The 22,482-nt window shown below is 40.1% G+C and overlaps 1 protein-coding gene across 6 annotated transcripts in view; it reads left to right on the top strand.

Annotated features, from left to right (window-relative positions):
* Window positions 1-16,978, top strand: part of Mylk4 (myosin light chain kinase family member 4) — an 82,075-nt gene extending 65,097 nt beyond the window's left edge. For 5 of the 6 annotated variants that reach the window (XM_026398936.2, XM_026398932.2, XM_026398935.2 and 2 more), the window contains 6 exons: window positions 45-115; window positions 931-1,059; window positions 1,659-1,811; window positions 4,689-4,767; window positions 9,478-9,547; window positions 12,892-16,978. In XM_026398936.2, coding sequence (XP_026254721.2) covers window positions 45-115; window positions 931-1,059; window positions 1,659-1,811; window positions 4,689-4,767; window positions 9,478-9,522 — 477 coding nt within the window. In that variant the 3' untranslated portion in view covers window positions 9,523-9,547; window positions 12,892-16,978. Of the gene's footprint in view, window positions 1-44; window positions 116-930; window positions 1,060-1,658; window positions 1,812-4,688; window positions 4,768-9,477; window positions 9,559-12,891 lie in introns of all 6 variants that reach the window. The other variant, XM_026398933.2, reaches the window with a different exon arrangement.
* The last annotated feature ends 5,504 nt before the right edge of the window (window positions 16,979-22,482 follow it).

Raw genomic sequence — 22,482 nt, 5'->3', positions numbered from 1 at the left:
AGGATTGTTGTTTTCATTGCTAATGTGTCTCTTTCTCCTGGCAGCCTGAGAATATCCTGTGTGTGAATCGGGATGCTAAACAAATAAAAATTATTGATTTTGGATTGGCCAGAAGGTATGTCTATTCGCACGTAGGTGTAAGAATGGATTAGGGGACGTGATCGATGATCGATCTTTGCAAAGTAAATCTGATATACTCCTTGGTTTCACGTCCACATTTAGAATTAACTTTATGAAATTTATATTCTCCTTACCTTGTCAAATTTGAGATTTGTCTTTAGAAGTCTCTGTGATGCATGTAAAAAAAATATGATAAATTTAAACCTTGTATTAGGTATGAAGTTTATGAAGTTAGAAGCCACACGTTTAACATTTTTAAGAGTTTGTCTTGGTCTTTTATATTTGTTCCATCAGTGACAAGCAGATTTACTTTTAAAATGTTAATAATTTTAAAAAGATTGCCAAAGGTTCTGGCACATATATGCTCCTTAAGGGAATAAAGAGTTTACATGGACACATTAACAATTCAGCACATTAACGATGCATATAAAATGGGTGTTGTAAATTATTGCAGTCTTTTCCTTACTCATCAACGCAGGCTTATTCAAGCCTGTACATGTCAAGGACTATATGGTTTTACATTATATTCTATAATTTAGATGTTCTAATTATTCTGAGTGACTTTTGCCAAAACCGTTTCAGATTATTACACTCTTGTAGTATAAATTTTGACTCTTGAAACCCCTCGGACTTCTTCACAAGTTTTGGACGCTGGTACAAAGACAGGATTTCTTTTAAAGTCTATTTAATTTGAATTTGCTGGATCGCTGAAGTTGTTCCGTCTCATAGACTACATCTCTTTTCTGGGATCCCAATTTTGAAGTTTGGATTGACACCCTCCATCCTTCCATCCTGTCTCCTCAATTTCAGATACAAACCCAGAGAGAAGCTGAAGGTGAACTTTGGAACCCCAGAATTTCTTGCCCCTGAAGTTGTGAACTATGATTTCGTGTCCTTTCCGACTGACATGTGGAGTGTGGGGGTCATCGCCTACATGCTGTAAGTCCCTGTGCAGGTCTCTCTCACACGCTTGGCCTAAATCTGTGCATATTCTAAGAGGTTTAGCTATTTTTGAATAACAGCCCTGATTTAGGTCATTTAAAAATAACAACGTACCATACTCTGTGGCTTCTTAGGTTCTGTTGAATCCTCTTGGGTGAAGAGTGAATTCTCCCCCACCTCATCTGAAAAAGTGAATGTGTGTGTCTTCACAAATCACTTTGAGTGCTGATACCACCTGAAGCTTTAAAAGGAATTAAAAAGAAAGAGAAAGACTCGGTAGTGACACTCCTGGTGTTGTCTTCTGAGTATACAACAGTACTTTTCTAGCTACAAAATGCTTTAACAAGGAATTACTATCTTTTGAAAATTCATATTTGAGTGTAGCAGCAGCTTTCACAGTTGCCTTTGTTGAATTAGGAGTTCAGTGGGGGAGGTAAATATTTCCTTGTTTGTAATGATATATTATTAAATTATTCTCCATTGTTAGGTTATTTTCCCCTTCTGACTTTTAAATGTCAGAACCCAAAAAAGCAAACTGTCTGTAAAGGTTTTGAGGCTATTTAAAAAATACTCACTCTGGATCCTGCACCTTGTAGACTTAGCGGTTTGTCCCCTTTCCTGGGCGATAATGACGCAGAGACACTGAACAACATCCTGGCATGCAGGTGGGACTTAGAGGATGAAGAATTTCAGGACATCTCAGAGGAGGCCAGGGAATTCATCTCCAAGCTCCTGATCAAGGAGAAGAGGTAACCTAAGTTCATCCTGTGCTCTGGGAAAAGTAGGGAAACAATATGTACCACTGGGGTTATTAGAATTCATTCCCCTAAAGCCCGGGTGCTGGGCTAATACCAGTGACAGGAGGCTGAGGCAGGAGGATTGCAAGTTGGAGGCCAGTCAAGTCAGCCTCAGCAACTTGGTAAAATCTTGTCTTAAAACATTAAAAAAAATGAGAAGGGCTGGGGATGTAGTTTAGTGGTAAAGCACTTCTGAGTTCAAACCCCAAGAAAGAAAATGATCCCTCTATCTAGCAAGTCTATTGAAATCTGGGGCTACTCTGTTCGTGAGGCATTTAGGATTGTCATTTTATGTCTTTCTGCCTTTTGCAACAAAGCTCTAGCAATCATGGTCTCCCGTTAGGCCCCAAGTTATTCATCTTTAATCCCTTTCACCCATTTAAGCCAAATGCATAGCTCTGGGCAGCTGAATAACCACCATTTCATTTGAGAATCTATTGGGGGCCAGATGGTGCCATGTGCTTTTTAGATATTATCTCTTTTAGTCACCATCTTGCCTCCTACTCCAAGAGGTAGAAACTCTGATTATTACTATTTTATCAATGAGACTCTAAGCAGTTGGCCCACAGTCACATGGCTTTTAAGGGGCAGAACTGATACTGAAACACAAGTTGACCTTCCTCCAAGGCCACACACTGAGCTGCTATGTATTCCATGGCCTTTTAGTTTCCCTCATGCTAAAACCACATTCATTCAAAGTTCAGTGGATAAAGAACAATATTGAAATACAGGGACTTGCATCTTAGAATAATAGAGGGAGAGGGACATTGTGATTAACCTGTCAAACATACTATTTCAGATGGCTTTATGCCTAAACCATGTAATGGTAGGTGGTCTTTAGGATTGTCAGAGCCAGTAATACTTGGTTTATTGTTTTATTGTCTTTTTGACTTTTAGTTCCATTAATAAGCATGACCACAAATCAATAGATTGAGGGATGTTGTGTGGAGTAGAGTAACAGCATGGGTAGTGGGTCTGATGTGGGGCCTAATGGGAAATCCTTTCATTCAAGTATTTCACTGATCATCTACCATAATCCAGCAAACAAATTGGGGCATCGAGCATAGATGTATAAAACCTAGTCCTGCTTTAATAAATGCATGATCTAATAGAAGAGATAGTTGTTTTTAAAAATCAATAATACAAATGTGGTCAACACCAAGATAAGAACAGAATGCCCTAAAGGGTGAAGACTTAGCCAGGCTAAGAGCATCAGTCTAAGAGAAGGGATAATTTGTATTGTGATTTTCTTTGTCCTTAATGAAAGGGCACAATAATAGCTAAGGTTATTATTATTATTTGCACATTACTGTACTATAGGCAGTGGACAGATAGAAAGTGCCAACCCTATGAAACTTTGGGGGATGAGAAATCCACAATTACTGTGAACCTATTGTACATATATATTATATAAATATATTCGATCAATTGATCTATCTATCCTTTTATGTATTACCTTATTTAACCTCTGGAAAATCCAGTGGTATATGGACATACCATCATTACTTTACAGATGAGGAAACTGAGGCTGAGAGTCATGAAGCCATGGGGCTAAGGCAGAGCAGATCCTGAGCAGGACCAGTGACTCCAATGCCTAAGCCTTGCTCACCCCTGCAGTCTAAGGGCTTTGTTTAATACCTGATGCATCCCATAAATTTGGTCGACTGGTTTAGTCTTGAAGTCAATAGTTGGATAAAACTAAGGTTAAAGTCACATATTACCATGATAGCATAAATTTCTGGGGTACAAAGATAAAGCTGAAATGTTATTAAAAGTTTTATTATGAGTAAAATGTTACTATTAGCTCTTCAATGTTAAGATTTTAAAAGTCTGACAGTGCAGGAATAATCATTTTTCAGCACTGTCCACTATTGGAATTCTCTGACATCTAATAATGGAAATTTATGGTACTAAACACAATCACATTTCCATCTGTGGTTGGAGGAGGTGAGGAGTTTTTTCTTATTGATAACCTCTGTCTGGTTAGGGTCCTGTAATAGTGATGCTGTCAATAATGTCACTAAAGACATATTTCCTCTTCAAATTGATACTTAAATATTTGGCATCTGATGAAGCAATTATATTGACTCAATCCTACAAACTGAAGCTTTATGATTGTTTGAAACTACTGACTTGATATTTTTCAGAAATTGCACTCAGTTGTAGTTTTTATTTTGAAAAGTTATTTTTATGTGATCCATATTAGTACACCAAACAAGTTACAAATTTCAGAATTAGAATGTGATATCATCTTTATTATGGTGTTTATATATGGTTAAGAGAGTATTATTTTCTAAAATTGTATAAACCTCTTTTTGTAGCTGCAGAAGGAGATAGTTTCTTCATAAAGTATTCCTAATTTCTTCTAATAATTATATTAACCATATTTCCTTATCTATTTAACTCTTCAAAACTTCTTAGTTTGAGCATTAGTAATACATATACAAAAGACATAATACCTGAATTACTTTTGTAATAATCAATAATCATTGTGGTTTGTTGTTCTCATAATAATAAATATGGGTTTATTCTTCAACTGTTAGGAACTCAATTTATGAGGCTCAGATATCACAAGAACTATTTCTTATATTTGGAAGTATTCAATTATTAACAAGAATTTTTATCATTTGTCTTGCTTGCTTTTCCAATGCTGTTACTCTGATTGGATGCGATGGTGACCTCTGCCCTCATCCTCAGCACACAATTCTAGAAAAGATACACTTTACTGTGAATTTGACATTTGGCCATCTGGTCTACCAGCACCAAAGATGAGGGACAAATGTAGACCTTGTTTGGTGTGTTCCTACTAATGGGTTTCTTTCCATTTAGTTGGAGGATAAGTGCCAGTGAAGCTCTCAAACACCCCTGGTTGTCAGACCACAAGCTCCACTCCAGACTCAAGGCACAGGTAACCAGGTTTCTTCCTTTCTTCTTTTTTTCCCCTCCTATTTTCTTGTGTTTTGAGGACATAATGCTACTGTCATCTTAACCTTAAATAATGTTCCTTCTAATGCCTTTTCTCATAGTCTTCAAATCTTGTACTAGTGTTAATTTGCTTAAGGTTCTTTTATTGAGTATTTTGCATTTAAAAAATAATGTTAATTATGGTGTTTATATATGGTTAATAGAGTATTATTTTCAGCATAATTATTTATTATTAAATCATTTTATCCTTTACTAAATAAATCACATCAAAATTCTATGTATATACACACACACCCCATTTGGTGTGTGTGTGTGTGTGTGTGTGTGTGTGTGTGTGTGTGTGTGTTTAAAATATTATATACATACATAAAGTTTTGGAGAAGATATGCTGATAAACATTCAGGATAAATCCCTCCTTAAAACAATTCAGTATTATAAATTCTTTGCTTACCTGGTTTAACCTACTCTGGGCACCAAATCTTAACTCTGATATTCAGCTTGGTCAAGATGTCCCTATAAGTATATGTGGAGGAGATTTGTACCACAGACTAAAGACTGAAATATTTGTTACAAATAATTGACCCCATGCTCTGGGCTTACTTCTTATAGTGAAATCTTTCTCTATTCCCGCTGCCTTACCATTTATATTCTGATTCCTTCATCTATTTCTTTGGCATCGATTTCTTTTTTGAGCTTTAGATTCATATATGCACCTAGGTACAAGATGCTTCCACTTGGATCTTCTCAGCCCTTGCCTTTCCCTACCTCATCTCATCTTAAACCATCCTCCAGAAAAGAATGTCCATTGAGTGGCATCAACTAGACCTCAGACATCTTCTTTGTTTTCTCCCTCTCCCTCAATTTCCCCATCTCATATTTAACTACCTCCATGTTATGTACATAATATTCCCCAATTACCTCTGGAATCTGCAATTCTCTCCATCTCTGCGGTTGTCCTGGCCTGGGACATTTGTCTCCTGAATTGCTATAGTAGCTTCCTGGCTGGCTTCTCTGCCTCCCTCATGCTGTTTCCATCCAAATAATTGTGGATTCTAGAAATAACACAGAAACAGATGAATAATATTTAAGTAACTTTACTTGGGATTTAGGATGCTCAACCAGAAAAGTTGCACAGAGGGACAATAATCATTCTATGGCTTCAGGTTCCCAGGTGACAGGCCTGATATGTGCATCAGTTAGCATGGCTTCTGCCATTGCCCCAGCCTGGTGTGTGTGTGTGTGTGTGTGACACATTTTTATTTCCTCCACCTTTTCTCCTCATCTTCCCCACTCCCTGGGGTTTTGGAATGGAACTTTTCCCTTGACCAACAAACCTTGGAATGACTATGCTTCAGGTACTCACTTTTTCCACATCCAGCTTTTATTGAAATTAACTCTACTTCTAAATTCAGCATCAACACTGAGTTTTATTTGTGTCTGAATATACCTTTCCTTGATAATTGGTACTGATGCCAAGTAAAAATAGACTTATTACCTAGCCAGTACCTCACCCAGACTACATAAACTGCTTATTAGGGTGACCAACTTATTTTGAGCCCATTTTCCACCAGTGTATTTTTATCCAAGCTTATTGGTGTCCAAATACACTTTGACGTGGCAGGACAATATAGAAACCACAGTGGAGAATTAATGACATTATACAGTCTAAAAAGTGTTTAAAAATATTTCTTAAACCATATTACAACAACAAAAAAATCACCTTTTTTGTTATTTCATCTAACTGCTAGCACCTGAGGTGAATAAATATTTCAAGAATACTGACAATTTTGGAAAAAATATAAATCTCATCATTAAAATTATAATTATGCAGCTCTGTGACAGAGACTGCCCTAACCGCTTTACAAAAACCCTCATGCCAACCCTATGAAACAGGCACCATTTTCATCCCCATTATGTAGATGTGAACCCTGAGGAAGGGAGGGTGAGTTCTAGAGTCTGGAGCTGAACTTTCTTGCTCTACCATCCTACTGGGGAAAAGGGGCGTGCACAACGTTTCCAGAATCATTCTTGGGTTGTACATATTTGATGTTATGAAAAGCCAATATACAAACATTATGTTTTATGTTTTCCAATGAAATACATGCTGAGTATCCCTTATCTGAAATGCTCAGGACCAGAAATGTTTCAAATTTAGGGTTTTAAAAAACATTTTTTGGAATATTTGCATATAAATAATGAGATATGTTGGGGATGGGACTTAATCTAAACACAAAACTTGCTTATATTTCATATACATTTTTATACAAATAGCCTGAAGATACTTTTAGTGCATCTTCTTTTTGACTGTGACCCATCACACAAAATCAGGTGTAGGATTTTTCTCATGTGATGTCATGTTGATACTGGAAAATCTTCAAACTTTGAAGCATTTCTGATTTTAGATTTTTGGATTAGAAATGCTCAATCTGTATGAGACTAAATTTTTTCAGAATACTTATTTTTGCAATAATGTTGCTGTGATATGTTCTCTGAATTAAGAATTTACCTTTATACTAAACATTTCTGACCCAAACTACTAATCAGTTTAAATTCTACTTCGTAGAATTTAATGTATTGTATGCATTCTTATCTATTTCTTTTAATCGTTTTATGCTTAATAGCATAGGCCTCAATCACCTATCATCAGGCCTAATGATGAGTAGGCCTATCATCATTCATTTAAGAAGCATGTTCTTTTCTTAGAAATTAAAGTCCTGAAATTCTCTGCCTTCTGTCTTATGCTCAAGATGACATGCAGTGGTTGCATCTTTTCTTATGTCCCCAACTATATGAACATATCCCGTCTCCCATCAGAAACAGCTCTCACCTGGGGTGGAACAAAGCACTCTAAACCATGAATCAATTAGGACTCTGTGAGTTCCTCCTACAGAACTCCTAAATGCTTTGGGGCCAGAGGAAGGAAATATGAACAAAAATAGCATAGTTTCTTTTCTCCCAGAAGTAAGACACTTTCTAACCTTCTTCCCATTCTCTGTGCTACTACCTTAGTTCACGCCCTTTTCTTAATGAACTAATAAAGCATCTATGAGCTGATAGCCAACCCTCACTCTTTTCCCTAGTCCATCAAGCCATCATTTCCTTAATTACAACCTGGATCATATTACTCCTGGTATTAGTCTGTTTTCTGTCACTGTAACAAATACCTGAAATAATCAACTTGAAAAGAGAAAAAGGTTATTTTGGCTCAGTTTTGGAGGGTTCAGTCCATCACCAATTGGTTCCATCACTTTTGTACCTGTGGTGGGAGCACATCATTGTGGGAGCTCAGGGTAGAACAAAGCTTCACCTCATGGCTGGGAAACAGAAAAGAAAAAGGCAGAGTCCCATAATCTCCTTTGAGAACCTGCCTCAGTGACCTAAAGACCTCCCACTAGGCCTCACCTCTTAAAGATCCCACCACTTCCCAATGATGCCACCCTGTAGACCAAGTCTTCAACACACTGACCCTTGGGGTGTAGTTAAGATCTAATCTACAGCAATCCCTGATTTTTTAAAAAAAGAATCCTCACACCTCCCCCATTATCCACACCAAACCAAACACACCAACAATCGCAGCTGCTCCAATACATCCTAAACTCTTATTTCTTATTTCTGGACTTGTTTCTACTATTCCTTGTAGATCAGTCCATGTTCTACTGATTAAAGCTGACATCAAATGCCATCTTCTTTTTTTTTTAAATTTTTTTATTAGTTGCTCAAAACATTACAATGACCTTGACATATCATACATTTGATTCAAGTGGGTTATGAATTCTTTTTTTCCACGTGTACAGATTGCAGTATCACATTGGTTTTACAGCCACGTTTATACATACAGCCATATTAGTGTCTATTGTATTCTGCTACCCTTCCTATTCCCCCCTCCCCTCCCTTCCCCTCCCATCACCTCTCTCTACCCACTCTATGACACTTTTCTCTCTCTCTCTCTCTTTTTCTTCCTCACACCATCTTATATGTAATTTTGCATAACAATGAGGATCTCCTTCCATTTTCCGTGCGATTCCCCTTCTCGCTCCCATTCCCATGCATCTCTCATCCCTATTTAATGGTGATCTTCTTCTCATGCTCTTCCTCCCTGCTCTGTTTTGAGTCGCCCCCCTTATATCAAAGAAGACATTCGGCTCTTGCTCCTTAGGGATTGGCTAGCTTCACTCAGCATAATCTAAATGCCATCTTCTTTATGATGGCTTTTCTAACATACCCAGACTGGAGGTTCTCTTGTTTTCTTGAATCTCCCTGTGGCACTTACATCACCTGGGTCCGTGACTAGGTTAGAACACTTTTGGAAGAAACCTCTAGTGTCTGATTCATCTTCGAAGTCAGTGAAGTTCCAGTATCACAAGTCCTGGCTCTCGCACTTTGTCAGGGTGGGTTTTGACAAAACACACAAGTGTAAAAATAAGGCATGAGTAGGTACAAATTGTACTGACCCTGACTCTAAATAAGAAGGAAGGGAAGTAATAGTGGAGGGTTACAGGAGTGGACATGTGCTCAAGCTGGACTGTGTGTCTGCCAGGAGGTTGTCAGTAACTTAGGCTTCAAGAGTGTCTTCTTAAAGGCTGTTTCCTACTCAGCAGGAGATTACTCATTCTCTATATGTCCTCATATCATAAGTCAGGAACTGATGAAAACAGTTCTAACGCTTCCCCCAAATGTCTCCTGGTTTCCCTAGGAAAAGAATCGCAGCTCTGATGCTCAGAACCTCGTGACAAAATAGTCCATGGAAGGTGTCCACCTGCAAGGTTGGTCTCAGGTACCCCCCGCTCTTTTTTTTTTTTTTACTATAAGAGCAAAGAAAATTACTCATTTGGGGCTAATCAGGATGGCAATCCAGAAAAGCCCAGATTCAAGAAATCTTGAGAATGTGCTCTGTTGGCCTCTTCCTGCAGAGGCATTTGTTCAAGATGTAAGCAAAAAGAATAAGAAGAAAAAAATCAAATGTTTCTTGCACAGACATTATGAGAAGCAGAGCCGTAGGTCAGTTGGGGTGGGGTGAGGGGATAGAGGGCCCCAGATTGAGATTGCTGTGTCGGCACCCTGATTTTGTCATTTCCTAGTGGAGCAAGTCCAGTTCCCTGCTGGGTGGGTTGGGGACAGTATCACTCACTGGCTGAGCTCATTAGGGGGCTATGATGAGATAATTCAATAAAAACCTGAGAACAGAGACTGGTGCCTACCCACTAATAAGCTCAGGAGATTCCAGTATCTGAACAGAAACTGTCTCAGGTCTTTCGTTTCTTACCATTGTGTAAACTCAGAAGAAGTGGTAGCTTCTTTAATATAGATGGAGAAACTCGGTTTTAGGGACACAGAAAATAAATAACTCACCCAAGGCCAGGTAGCTAGGAAATGGTAAAGCATGATTTTTTTCTGGTGTCTTGGAAGATAAAGCCCATGTTATTCCCCACTACTTTGTTTGTGAACCCACTCTCTGGCCCCAAGAAAGGCCACTTCCATACAAATTCACGAATATTCCCATCTGACTTAGAGTTTTGTGAGAATTACTAAGGGATAGTTTTATACGTGAATACCTTCTTTTATATTCACAATCTAGCACCAGGTATGCCTTAGAGGAGAAGATTGAAGAAGTAATACTGCAGTGATGAAGAAGAACTTTTAGAAATACCAAGATTACAAAGGGGGACATTGACCCTCTAGCAGGTCATCTCCCTCATCTCAGGCAGCAAGTCCACAGTATCTTGTGCAGTAGCTAAATTTGAACAACTGCACAAGACTTATAAATATACAAGTCTGTGTTCTTGCTGTGCACTGGTCTTAAATAAAATCCCCCATTTTTTTTCCAGTGCTGGGAATTGAATCCAGAGCCTGTACATACTAGTTAATCTTAGATTCCACTGGTCTAGATCCCTTATTCTAATCTGTATTTTTCTGAGCCTAGGGTTTTCATCTACTTTTGACTGAATAAACTCTTGTAAACTGCCTCAAATCTTTTGTAAAATAAGAAGGGGTAGGAATAACTCAGTGCATTGTACTCAAGGTCACAAACCAGTGTTGAGAAAATACTTGGTCTTCCATGGAAGGATCACTTACTTATGAGCCTGTCACTTATTTGGAAGTCTGTGAACAGTCAGCAGAAGGTTCATGCTCTCAGTTTACAAGGACCCTTCTTATTTGTCAAAAACAGCACAGGCATTAAAGTTTTGGGATGCATAGGAGGTCCCAGGCCTGGGTTTCAGCACTCTGAGAGCTGCATTTGCTATGAGTCCTGAGAGTCCAGGGCTCCAAGCAGCCAGGCCTGTGTCTGTTCCCTTTCTCCTCCCTCACCCTCTCCCCCAGAAGCAGTTTTGTCCCCAGTCACCACAAACCCCAAGGGTTTGCCACAAACCACCTTCCCACCAGAAATACTGGAGTCACTTTCGAGGCCTGGTGGGAACAAATTCACTGGGTGACAGGCGGTGCATTCCAAGACTGTCCTGTCGCCAGGGCCTGGCAGGGAAAGAATGAGGAGGAGTGGTGGTAAGAGGATGCAGACCCCCTCCATGATAAAGCCAGCACTTCAATGCAATGGCAAACAGTGTCAACCTGAATAGTGACAGGACACAGAGGGAAGCTGGTCCCCTGCACAGTTAAATACAGCCTTTGCTGGTACTGAATGAGAAGACCTCTCTGGGCTCAGTCACGTCACGTTTGCCTCCTGATGACTACATGGGCTGGCTGCCTTCCGCCCCACTTGACCACAGAAATTCACCTAGGTCTCACCTCAGGCCAAGGAAGAATTGCTTCAGATCTGTAGAACCTAGATGCTTCCTAGTTTACTTTCTTACTTTTTAATTTTTTTTTTTCTTTTGTGGTGCTGGGAGTTGAACTCAGGGCCTTGAGCATGCTAAGCAAGTGCTCTACCTCTGTGCTACACCCCAGCCCCTACTTATTTAAAAAGTAAAACTTAAGATGTGAACTCTGGGAGCAAAGGCATCTGAAAAGTTTTTTTGTTTTGTTTTGTTTTGTTTTTAAATCACTCTTCACAATATTCCCTGCCAGGAGGGTGAGATGAGGTTTTTGGCAAGATGTATTATGAGTGAAACCAAGTTTGAGATAATATTGATTTTAAAAATCTGGTGGTTAAAGATTATGTCTGTGGAAAAAGAACAAGTTCCAGGCCTTATGAATAAGGCATAATCCACAATGTAAATTGAGGCATATAAATCTCCTTCAATTTGTTAGAGGTTTCTTGATGCGTCAAAGAAACAGTCCCAAAGTCAACCTGGCGGCACTTGGCTGTTTCCTCCCTTGCATCTTTTGCCAGCCTCTGAAATATAAATTTCGGACCCCCCTTTAGATCCATAGGAATAATTTAGGGCAGCAGTGTGCAAGCCCTAGGTCAGAGATGTTTGTAAAGTAAGTGGAAATACGATCCGCCCTCCACGTCCACAGGTTCATGCCTTCAGATTCAACCAACTGTGGGTTGAAAATATTTGGATAAAACAATTGCATCTGTGTCTATATGGACTTTTTTTCTTGTTATTTTCCTCTAAACAACATAGGATAACAATGATTTACATAGCATTTATATCATAATAGGTATCATAAATAATCTGGAGATGATTTAAATTATGCAGAAGGTTGTGGATAGGTTCCTTGAAAATATTGTGCCACTTTTACATAAGGGACTTGATCATCTGCAGATTCTGGTCTCTATGGAGGGGTCCTGGAACCATCCCCCATGGATACTGAGAGACAATTGTATTCCCTACGTAGTAACCCGCATTCTCACTTTGATGCTGGAATCAAGCTGACCGTGGCCTGGCGGCAACAGTTCAGGAGCTGCTGAGCTCTAGATGAAACAAAGCGGCTTTGTCCCTCGATATTGCAAATAGTGCTAAAATGTCTTGCATAAGCTAAAAATAAAAAAACAACCCGGGTAAGCAGTGCAATCCATCAAGAGGTTTCTTTTCTCCCCCACCCCCCGCTGCCCCCCCTTTTTTTGCTCTCTCTCTCTCTTTCACATACACACATTCATTATAAAAAAAAAAAATCATGTGTGGTTTTCCTAAGGGGCACAACCAACTAATTACAATTTTTAAAGTCCTGCTGAATTAACAAGATTCATATTTTGTTTGCTTTGCAGGAAAACTGCTGCGGTTGCTGCTGCTTTGAGAAGACTTGGAAAAAAACCAGCAGTTCTGATGCCTTGACCCCTATGATGACTGGTGGCTATAGCAGGGGGAGCCCTTGAACTTAAACTTGAACTTGGAGTACCTCTGTGAACATAGAGGGGGCACCAGGCACCCATCCTCAGGGGACTCAGAGAGATCCCCACATCCCATGTAGTGCACGTTGGGAAGATGTTTCTCGGCCTTCTTGAGTTTTTATTTTTATTTTTGGATGTCAGTTACTGGGACAGGAGGTGCATTATGTTTGTTATTTCTCAGATTACTAGAGCAAATGTCTTGAGATTTATTTAAGATTTAAAAACTTGCAGGATGCATTTAGAGGGAGCAAACAGCTTCTAGTAACTAAACAATGCCACTTGAGCGGTGATCATATTTTCAGAAAAAATACTGTTTGGCAGACCCTTGAATAATTCCATTTCTTGTTTTGATTTGTTCCAAAATCGGGTGAAGTCAATGATTAAATAATCTACGTGCTGGCTTTCTTAGAGTTCCGAGGCAAGAGGCAGCAGACATCATATCTTCTATTTACTCTGATGTCTCCCCCCAAGTTCGTGAGTGTCTTCCAAATGGCTGATTCTGTTTTCAAATTGGTGCAGTGTGTTTTTGCAGCACTCTCCCAGCTCTCCTGTGATGCTCAGCTCATCTGCCTGAAGTGCATTAGTCTGGGGAGGCCATGTGAAAGTTATCTGCTTATGGTTAGTCCTAAAACTACAGCTTTTAGGAAGAAGTTCGACAGTCATGGGGGCTGTCCACAAGAATAGCTGGACTTGTGCTTTCTGCAGAAGGACAGTGCTGGCTTCCTACACTGAAGTGACCAGGAAGTAGCTGTCCACTTTCTGTGTCATCAAACAAATAGCACCTACACAGAATCTCATGGGATTTGGGGATTGTAAAGAAAGCAAATACCAAAGATGAGGGGGCTCTCTCTCTCACTTTTTGGGCATGACCATGATTTCCAGCTGTAATCTTCTTATTCCCAAGTTTGTGAACCATTTCCTGACACTTGTTTCATAAGGGACATAAGTGCTACTGCAGGTGGGACTTAGGGCCCAGAAAGACACTGAGATGTGAACAACAAAACGTGCATATTGTTTTCTTACAGAGGAGAGACAATGCCAAGACCACTGGAGTCCCCTTGCACACCAACACTCTGCTCACCACTCAGCTTGGGGAACTTTCCATATCCAAATAAATGTTGGGTTGAGATACCATTATTTTTAGCCATAAGTCTTTGTAGGCTTCTGTTGTCACAATCAGAATAACTTGGTGGTCCTATCAGTGAGGGCAGATTTAATTCCCACTGTTCTCCATTCTCTCTCACCTCCACTTAAAGCATCCTTGTAGCACGTCCTTAAATAATTAATGTACAACATTCTTATTGTCATGTTTAAATTAAAGGGGAGGAAGAAGTAGAGGGAAATGTGCAATTCATTGAAGGTCATGTACTAGGTATAAAACCTACTTCTTTCTAGCCTTCTCTCTAATTATTAAAAAACATTTCTTTTTTCTTTTAGCCTATATATTAATTTAAGGTTGGTTTCTCTTATATTCCTGTTATGTGATTTTGCTTAAAATGTTTTCTTTAAAAAAATAAAAGAAACACAAAGACACACACACACACACACACACACACACACAGTCCTGTGACTGCAGTGTTACATTACTGTGCTATGTTTAGCTGATGCTATTCATTGAGTCTGGAAAAATACAAGCCAGAGCATGCATTAATACTCTTAGACCACAGAGACCTGGCACTCACTCAAATGCTAAATAGGACACAAGGGTCTGGTTTGAAACCCCGCGTGGAAGGGCGTTTGTGGTCCTTTGGTCCTGCGGTCCTGTGGCATGAATTCTCTACCAGATTGAGCAGGAGGTCTGTTGCAGGATGTGCATTTTACAATCCAGCTTCCATTCTGACTCACGTTGGCAGATGCACTTTCCCCAGGCCCTGCCACACATGGCAGAGACAGCTCAGGTCAAATACAGGCACGATTTCTTTGCCAAATTAAACCATTCAATGGTCCTGTGGATGTGATTTAAAAAAAAAATTTTTTTTAAAATATTTTTTAGTTTTTGAGGTTTAGAAAGGAAACTCTACTTTGAGAATGAATGCTGTTTGAATTTGTAGTTCAATTTCTACGCTTGGATGGGAAGCCATCCTCATGCCAGCAGGGCGCCTTTTATAGGAGAGCTGAGGATAGTCTGCGTTGCAGAGTCGGTGAGTGCAGTCTAGGGTTACCATGATGGGGGGATTATCAGTCTAGTGTTCGTCCTGTCCCTTCACTCCACACCCACGAATGGCTGCTCCAGCGAGAGCCTCTCACATGGTAGATTACTGCTCTGGTGGGGGAAAGGGGGCTTTGCAAAGCCGGGGAATCAAACCAGACATAAGCGTGGACCAGAGAATCCAAGTCTGGCTAGACTGGGGCTATTGTGATCAATTTTTCCAAGAACTCATCAGGATTTGAGAGGCCGTATTTCTCCTCCACCCTCTTAATGGACAATGTGACTTTGCTCTCTCTCATTCCTTTAGCAAATGGAGGAAATTAAGCTCTGCTGTGGCACTTCCCACTGTCTGGAGAGAAATAAACCTACAAGTTATTAAGAGGAGAGAGTCCCCACGTTTTGTAATTTGGAAGACATCAAACGCTCACCCAGAGTCTGTTGATATTCAAAAACAGGAGAAAAGATGTCATGCTCCCATTTGTTACATAAAAGAACTTTAGCAGGAACTGTCATCTGAGTTAACTTGGGACAATGATTTCCAGGTTGAAATTGGGTAACGCATATCTCTGTTGAGTCCTGTAGATTTGTTTTTAGTTGCTTTTTTCCCGACTTAATACTAATTTGCTTTTTTTCCTTAAAAAAAAAATGTAAATAGGCATGGCGCTGTTGACATATGGCATATTTGGATGTATGTGTTAAAAGATGTGTGAATAGTTACATTTTCCTCCATTTTATGGAAATTAGTATACTTTTTTTTCTCGTTTTAGAATCAAAATATGGATTTTATGTTAGGAACAGGAATATCTTGTTTTTCATTTTATTCCTTTTTTCCCCCTTCCTGTCCCTGATGCTGCCTCTGCCCTTACCCAGCCATTTGGCGAAGAGTGCCAGTCTGCCTACCTGCACTTGTTTAGTTTGGGCTGTAGACCAGCTCCTTTAGAAAATTCATTTGTAAAATTGTAAGTGACAGGAAGAGGCAGGCAGGGACCTTGGTGGGCTGTGATGGTTAGACTTAGTTCATCTCTGTGGTTCCTGGCAATTCTGCCATCCACAGGGGCTGAAACATGGCTGAGGCTTGCTTCTCAATGTCTCCAATTCTCCCTACTTTGTGTTTGCTTCATCTTCAAATTTTTTCTCTCTTTTACTTAAGTTGAAACCCAAATCCATCTTTTCTATCATGATACACCACTAAGGCCTTTGGTTCATTTATTTATTATTTTTAATTAATTAATTTTAGGAGGGAGGCATTGGAGATCAAACCCAGGGCCTCGTCCATGCTCTACTACTGAACAACAATCCCAGACACCACCACTGCCCAGAACTTTTTGAGATGAAAATTTTATTTCCAAGAGGCAACTGATTCAGATGACTTCCTTGCATAACTTGAAATCTGCAGCTGCTGACAGTAGATGTGTTGTGTATGGCTCCCTGATCCATTTAAGTGAGGCCTGTTTTGTATAATTGGGGCAGTTTCACCTTCCATGAAGACTTATGACCCAATCACAACGCCCATTCAACAGAGCAGAAAACATCTGGGCCCCAGTGTGTGTATTTTGACCAACTGCTGGAGGTCAGTAATTCCTTCTGATGAGGTTTATCCCTGTAGATAAGAACTGAAAATGGATTCATAATGTGCTGATTGCATACATCATGTGTATGTTTTATTTCTGAACATAGGAGCAAGCATTCAACTGTATTTCTTTGCCTTATAAAGATGTACTATAACATGTGTCTGTATTATACTAAAGAACAAACATGGACCTTATTTATTCTTTGTTAATGAGCTAAGTTATTCAATAAAGTAGACTTGTCAAATTCAACACAAATTCTCTCCTTTATGACAGGATCTGACAATGTGACAATTCCCACCACATTAAGAACCCACAGTACCTTAAAAGGAGGCCATAATTATAAGGGCTCAGAGGTGTCCACAGGATACCAGCCATCCCTTTGGGGAAATGCAACTGCCCATTTGAAAACATGGTGATTATGATGTATCAACATGGATTCTGAGTTTTTTTCCTATTAATATAAAAATATTGACAGAGATACATGTAAAACATCCAGTGTCAGAACAGTCTGTAGTGAATGATGAAGGCAATTTGAATCTATTCCATCCCTGTAATGTAGCTTAGAGACTATTCCTCAGGTCTTGGCGGCTTTGAAAAACCTACCACAGCAGGATTTCAGTGGGAAGCGGCTGCCCCATCCCAGGCAACAGCGTTCCTTCCTGGGTTCAGCGTCCAGTCTGGAGATGGGACTGTTTAGTTCCCAGGTTCACATGAACCTCAGTGACATCTGGATCCAGGTCAACAGTGACCCAGCAGTGATCAGCTCTCCCAGAGGCAAGAGTCCCTCAACCACCCTGGCTTGAGACAGGCCCACTGGACTTTGTACCACCTCAGTTGCAAGTGGGGATGGAGGGGTTCTTCTTTTATTCTCCTGCAAACAATCCAGTCTCTCCCTTGAACCTCTAGGCAAGGCATTCTGCTTTTGTCTCCAAATGGAGGAAACCTCATTGACTCTCCATATGGATGAAAAAGAGATCTCAGCAGATGGCTCCAACCTTTTCCAGGAACAGATTCTCAACTTAAGACCTGTGACTCAGAGTTGAGAATCATTGTGTTCTTCCCTGGCCCTTCACCTTGCTTCTCTTGGGATAAAGAGGGCTATGACCATTTCCCTTGCCATACCACAAAGGGAGGGCACGGAGACCCTTGCGCCACTTCCCCTCCCCACTGGTAAGTCGGGAAGGGGACACCAACCCCACTTCATGACCCTGATCCATTAGGAGGATGAGTGCTTCCTGGGGCTCCTCCCTCCAGTAACTTTTTCTACCCCTCCTCATATAGAGGTTCCCCAAGAGTTCATAATCTTTTCTCCAGGTATCACTAGATATAAATAGGGTCTCATGAAAGAGACCATTCTGTATTGAGCTGTCTCATGGCCTCAAGTTCAGGGTTTAAGGCCTCTGAGCCCATCAAAGCTCACCTCTAAAATATTCTTACACACTAATAGGAACCATTCTGTTTGGGAGAGAGGCTTTCTTTGGCAGAACACCACTCAAGGGCACCGCCTGACCAACCTCCTCCTTATTCCCCACTCCTCCGCAAGGATGTAGCCACAGAGCATGCCTCCAGAGGCTAGCCCTCAAAGCAGCAGTAAGAAATCCTTCCCAGGCTTCCCATCACACTGACACAACACACACCATCATGAAGAAGAATAAAAAAGAATGGCCGCCTAGGATTAGCCTCATACCTTGTGCTTGAACAAACCCAAGCTAAGGGGACCATATCAGCTATTAGGATCTTCTTGGGAGCTATTCAAACTTGCCAGTAGTTAGAGACAAGTGAAGACCATAGATCTCCCCCTAAACCCCATCACTTGTCTGCTAGGTGGTATTTGGCACACTGAGAACAAGGTTCAGGCTGTATTCTGCCTGAACATACAAAACATGGGTAGCAGATACAGCCATAGGTAGACAAACCACTTGTTAGTTTGGTGAAGTCCCAGCTCTCTGGCCTTTTAGGCCCTCTGAAAGTATCTTGCTTGAAAGGTTTGCTCAAGACTGATGTGACATTGTTGGTATTAAGTAAACCATGTGATTCTGATGATAAGCTCTAACTATCTTTTTTTTGGATCAGGTGACAACACCCTCAGAGGACTCAATGGAATTCTAAGGACTAAGAACCACTCTCCACGGACAGGCTCCTGTGCTTGCTAGATTCTTGCATCATTATTTAAGAATGATATTCCATGAGACCAACATGGTGGCGTATGCCCATAATCCCAACTAATCAGGAGACTGAAGCTGGAGGATCTAATGAGCCCAAAATTTGGGGGGCCACCCTGGGCAACATAGCAAGATCATGTGTTCTAAAGAAAGAAAAGGATTATATATATTCTTAGTCTTTTATTAGACTCTAATTCTTCATTTAAGGATGCACATATCTGTACAACAATTCCAGTTTTTGTTCCCTTGGAGTCTTGGGCTGCTCCAAAATACACATCTCACAAAGCCCACAGGCCCGGCTGCACCCCGGAGCCCCTGCCCATGATCTCTATGCCTCTCTGCCCCAGAGCCAGCTGGTGCTCACGAGTCACTGAGGCATTATTAAGGAGGAGCATTTTCTTTCCTTGCACAGTGTGATGGAACATGCCCCTAAAGTAGACATGAGGCAGCAGAGAAGACTCTTGCTTTTCCAGAGGATTCTAGGGCTACGCGCACCAGGGGAATGGCCCTTCTGAGTTTACGTTCCTCTTAAAAGGAAATCCTGCAGTTTTCTGTGGGGAGTTGAACTAGTGATAGACATAACCTTCCTTAAATCGCCATCTGCTGCCCTCTTCTCCTTCCCTCCTCCTCAGTTCTATTGTTGGGGAGCATTAACAGGTACTCACTTCAGAGATCTCCCCAGGTTTTATCATTGGTCTCCTTAGATCCTCTCTTCTTCTCCCCACATTGATGATCATTTTATTTTTAAAATACAAAAAAAAAAGTGATCTAATCGGATCACTTTTAAGGTTAGAAAGTAGTCTGAATTTTTTTTCTTAAATTCTGAGTGTCTTCTTTAAGACCTGGATATATTCACGGGGTTGCTTTTCAAGCTCATTTTCGAGATTTCTCACACACACCCTGGCCTCTAAACCTACAGGGACTATTTCCTAGGTCTCTGGTGATATGGCATCCCCATCCAAGACTGGCCCCCAGATGTGGATCATTTTGGACATTATAGTTTGCCAAAATTTGGATTCGAAGGCCTTTAGAACATTAATAGAGGATTCAGACCATCGGCGGTTCCTTTCTCTTTATCATAAGCAGTGCTAGGAAAGGCTCTGATGAGAGCTTTAGTGCCTTGCTAGGTGGACTTCTCCACAGGGCTGATCACAGGACACCTGGCTTCTCAAAGTCAGTAATCAAAAAGTGAGTAAGAAGAATTTCTCAACAGTAATATTCCCTAATTTCCAAAATGCCCTATTTGATGTGGAAAGGAACTACAAAGGGCAAGATGGATTAGAAAGTGAGAATCATTTGGGCCTATGTTAGAGACAAGACATCCTCTACATTCCCACTGATGCATGTCCCTCCTCATGCAAGACACACCCACCTGCTCCAGAGTCCCCTCACTCATCCTGTGATGGCATCAGCCCAGAATCAAGAATTTTTATCTTCTGTGTCAAGTCTAATTGTGGATGAGTCTTCCTGAGTGAAGTGCCTTAAGTTTAGTCCCTGGAATATAGTTCTTGATCCAGACACATGTAAACTAAAGGGAAAATCATCCCTCCTCCATCGCATACACCTATCAGACAATGGTGAACAGGCATAAGACAACCACTAAAAAATAATCATATTCAAAAAGAAGGAAAAGGGAAATACTCAAGATTCACTAGTAAATCTTAAGTTCAGCGGGGCAAACACTGGGATCTCTGTGTCCAGAACGCCTTCCCAGGAGTCATCTCCATGACCTTTGGATCCACCCTCTGGCTCCTGGTTTAATCCCCTTAGTCATTCTAATTCTTCTCCATGAAAGCTAGTCTGTGTGTGCACTAGTGTGGGTCTCTCAGCCTACTTTGAGAATACAAAGGTCTCTTTCCTCTTTCTGCTCTCTCAGGCTGTTTCAGTCCAAGCCGGTGGTGTGTCTGACAATATGAGCCTTTTAGAAACTTCATAGATCTCCTGTGAGTTTTACTGGGATTCACTCCATTAGACAAAGACCAAACCCACAAATCGCTTCCATATAAGTTCTTCTGCCTTGGACAGAGTTAGTTGAAAGACAGCACCTTAGACATCTTAGAAGCTTGGTTGTTGGACAAAATGATCCTCTGTCTTGGATATTTCTGAGGTCTTAGCAAAGAATTTTAAAACCTTGATGACTTCATGCTTAGACCCTATTTTCTTCTTCAGAGTGTCTGGGATTTGCTCTTTACTTAGAAGACATTTGTACATTGTAGCATCATCTGTTGACTGGAGAGGTTATAATTTTAAAATTATTTTTTTTAAAGTTCTTCCTTTTGTTTTTCTCTCTTTTCACATTTTATTTTAATCTGCCAGAAGAAACCAGGAAGTATTTTCTGTACTTTCTGGAAATCTCCTTAACTAGATCACATAGTTTATAAGGTAAGCCTTCTACTTTAGCCCAGAATTGCAAGAGACAGTGTTGCTGAGCCTTTTAACTGCTATAAAATATAAATTTTTTTTCTCCATTTTCAAATAAATTTTTCTTCTTTTTCCTTCAAATCCTCATTCACAGCCTCCTCAAAGATTGTTAAGATTTCATAGAACACTCTTTGGGGTGCTTCAAGCTTTCACAAACACTCTTCTCAAAATCTTCCTAGTCTTTCCACAGCCTGGTTCCAAAGCTTCTTCCACTTTTCAGGGTTCTGCTATGATAGCACTCTACTGAATATAGTACTCCACTGAGTACAGCACTGTACTGAGTACTACCAACTTCTGAAATCACCAGTATAGTAGGCTTGTTTATAATTCTAAAGATTTATACGTCTTCTTCTCTTTGAAATATTTTCCATTAGACAAAGACCAAACCCACAAATTGATTCCATATAAATTCTTCTCCCTTGGATTGAGCAAGTTGAAAGACAGCACCTGGGTGTTATCTACCCAATAACACCTAGATCCCACTATCCTTTTAAACCCATGGCAAAGCTCTGATGTCCTTGTCACATCCTCTATGTTTCTTTTATAGTTGTTGTGACATTGTTTTCTAATCTTTTGCTTTTTTCCTAGCTGTCTACCATATAGTGAGTTCCTTGTGTATAGGAATTAGGGTTTTATTTTTGGCATATTTATACTTCCTCCCTCCCCCCAGGTCTCAATAGAGACTGTCTTTGATTACATGTATCCTTATTTTGCTGGATTTGGAATGACAATATTTCAACACTATTACAAGGCTTACTGAATAAACATCCAAAAATATTTAATCGTTTTTCTTTCGATTTCAATCCTTTTCTGTTTCATTTCCCTATCTCATCAAGCGATTGATGGCAAAAGTACAAAATACTATTGATTTCATTTTCCTTAAGTACATCACCCCATATGTATTCATGATTTTAAATATTGTCTTTAGGTGTATGCTTAACATATGTCAACTCAAGAGAAAACAGTCCAATAAAGATATTCATAATTCTTGCTAATTAATGTCTGAACTTTTCCCCTCCTCAATTATTTCACACACCTGTTCACTGTAAATTTTCTCACCCATTTTTATATCATATTAATTCTGCTTAGAACTTGGACGCACACCTGAACTTTTTCTGAATTTTAATTATTTTCAAATTAATTTTAATATTCTGGTTAATTTCAA

Source organism: Urocitellus parryii, chromosome 8 (genome assembly GCF_045843805.1).
Source record: "Urocitellus parryii isolate mUroPar1 chromosome 8, mUroPar1.hap1, whole genome shotgun sequence".
Classification (NCBI taxonomy): domain Eukaryota; kingdom Metazoa; phylum Chordata; class Mammalia; order Rodentia; family Sciuridae; genus Urocitellus; species Urocitellus parryii.
This window is presented reverse-complemented; position numbering and strand designations above follow the sequence as displayed.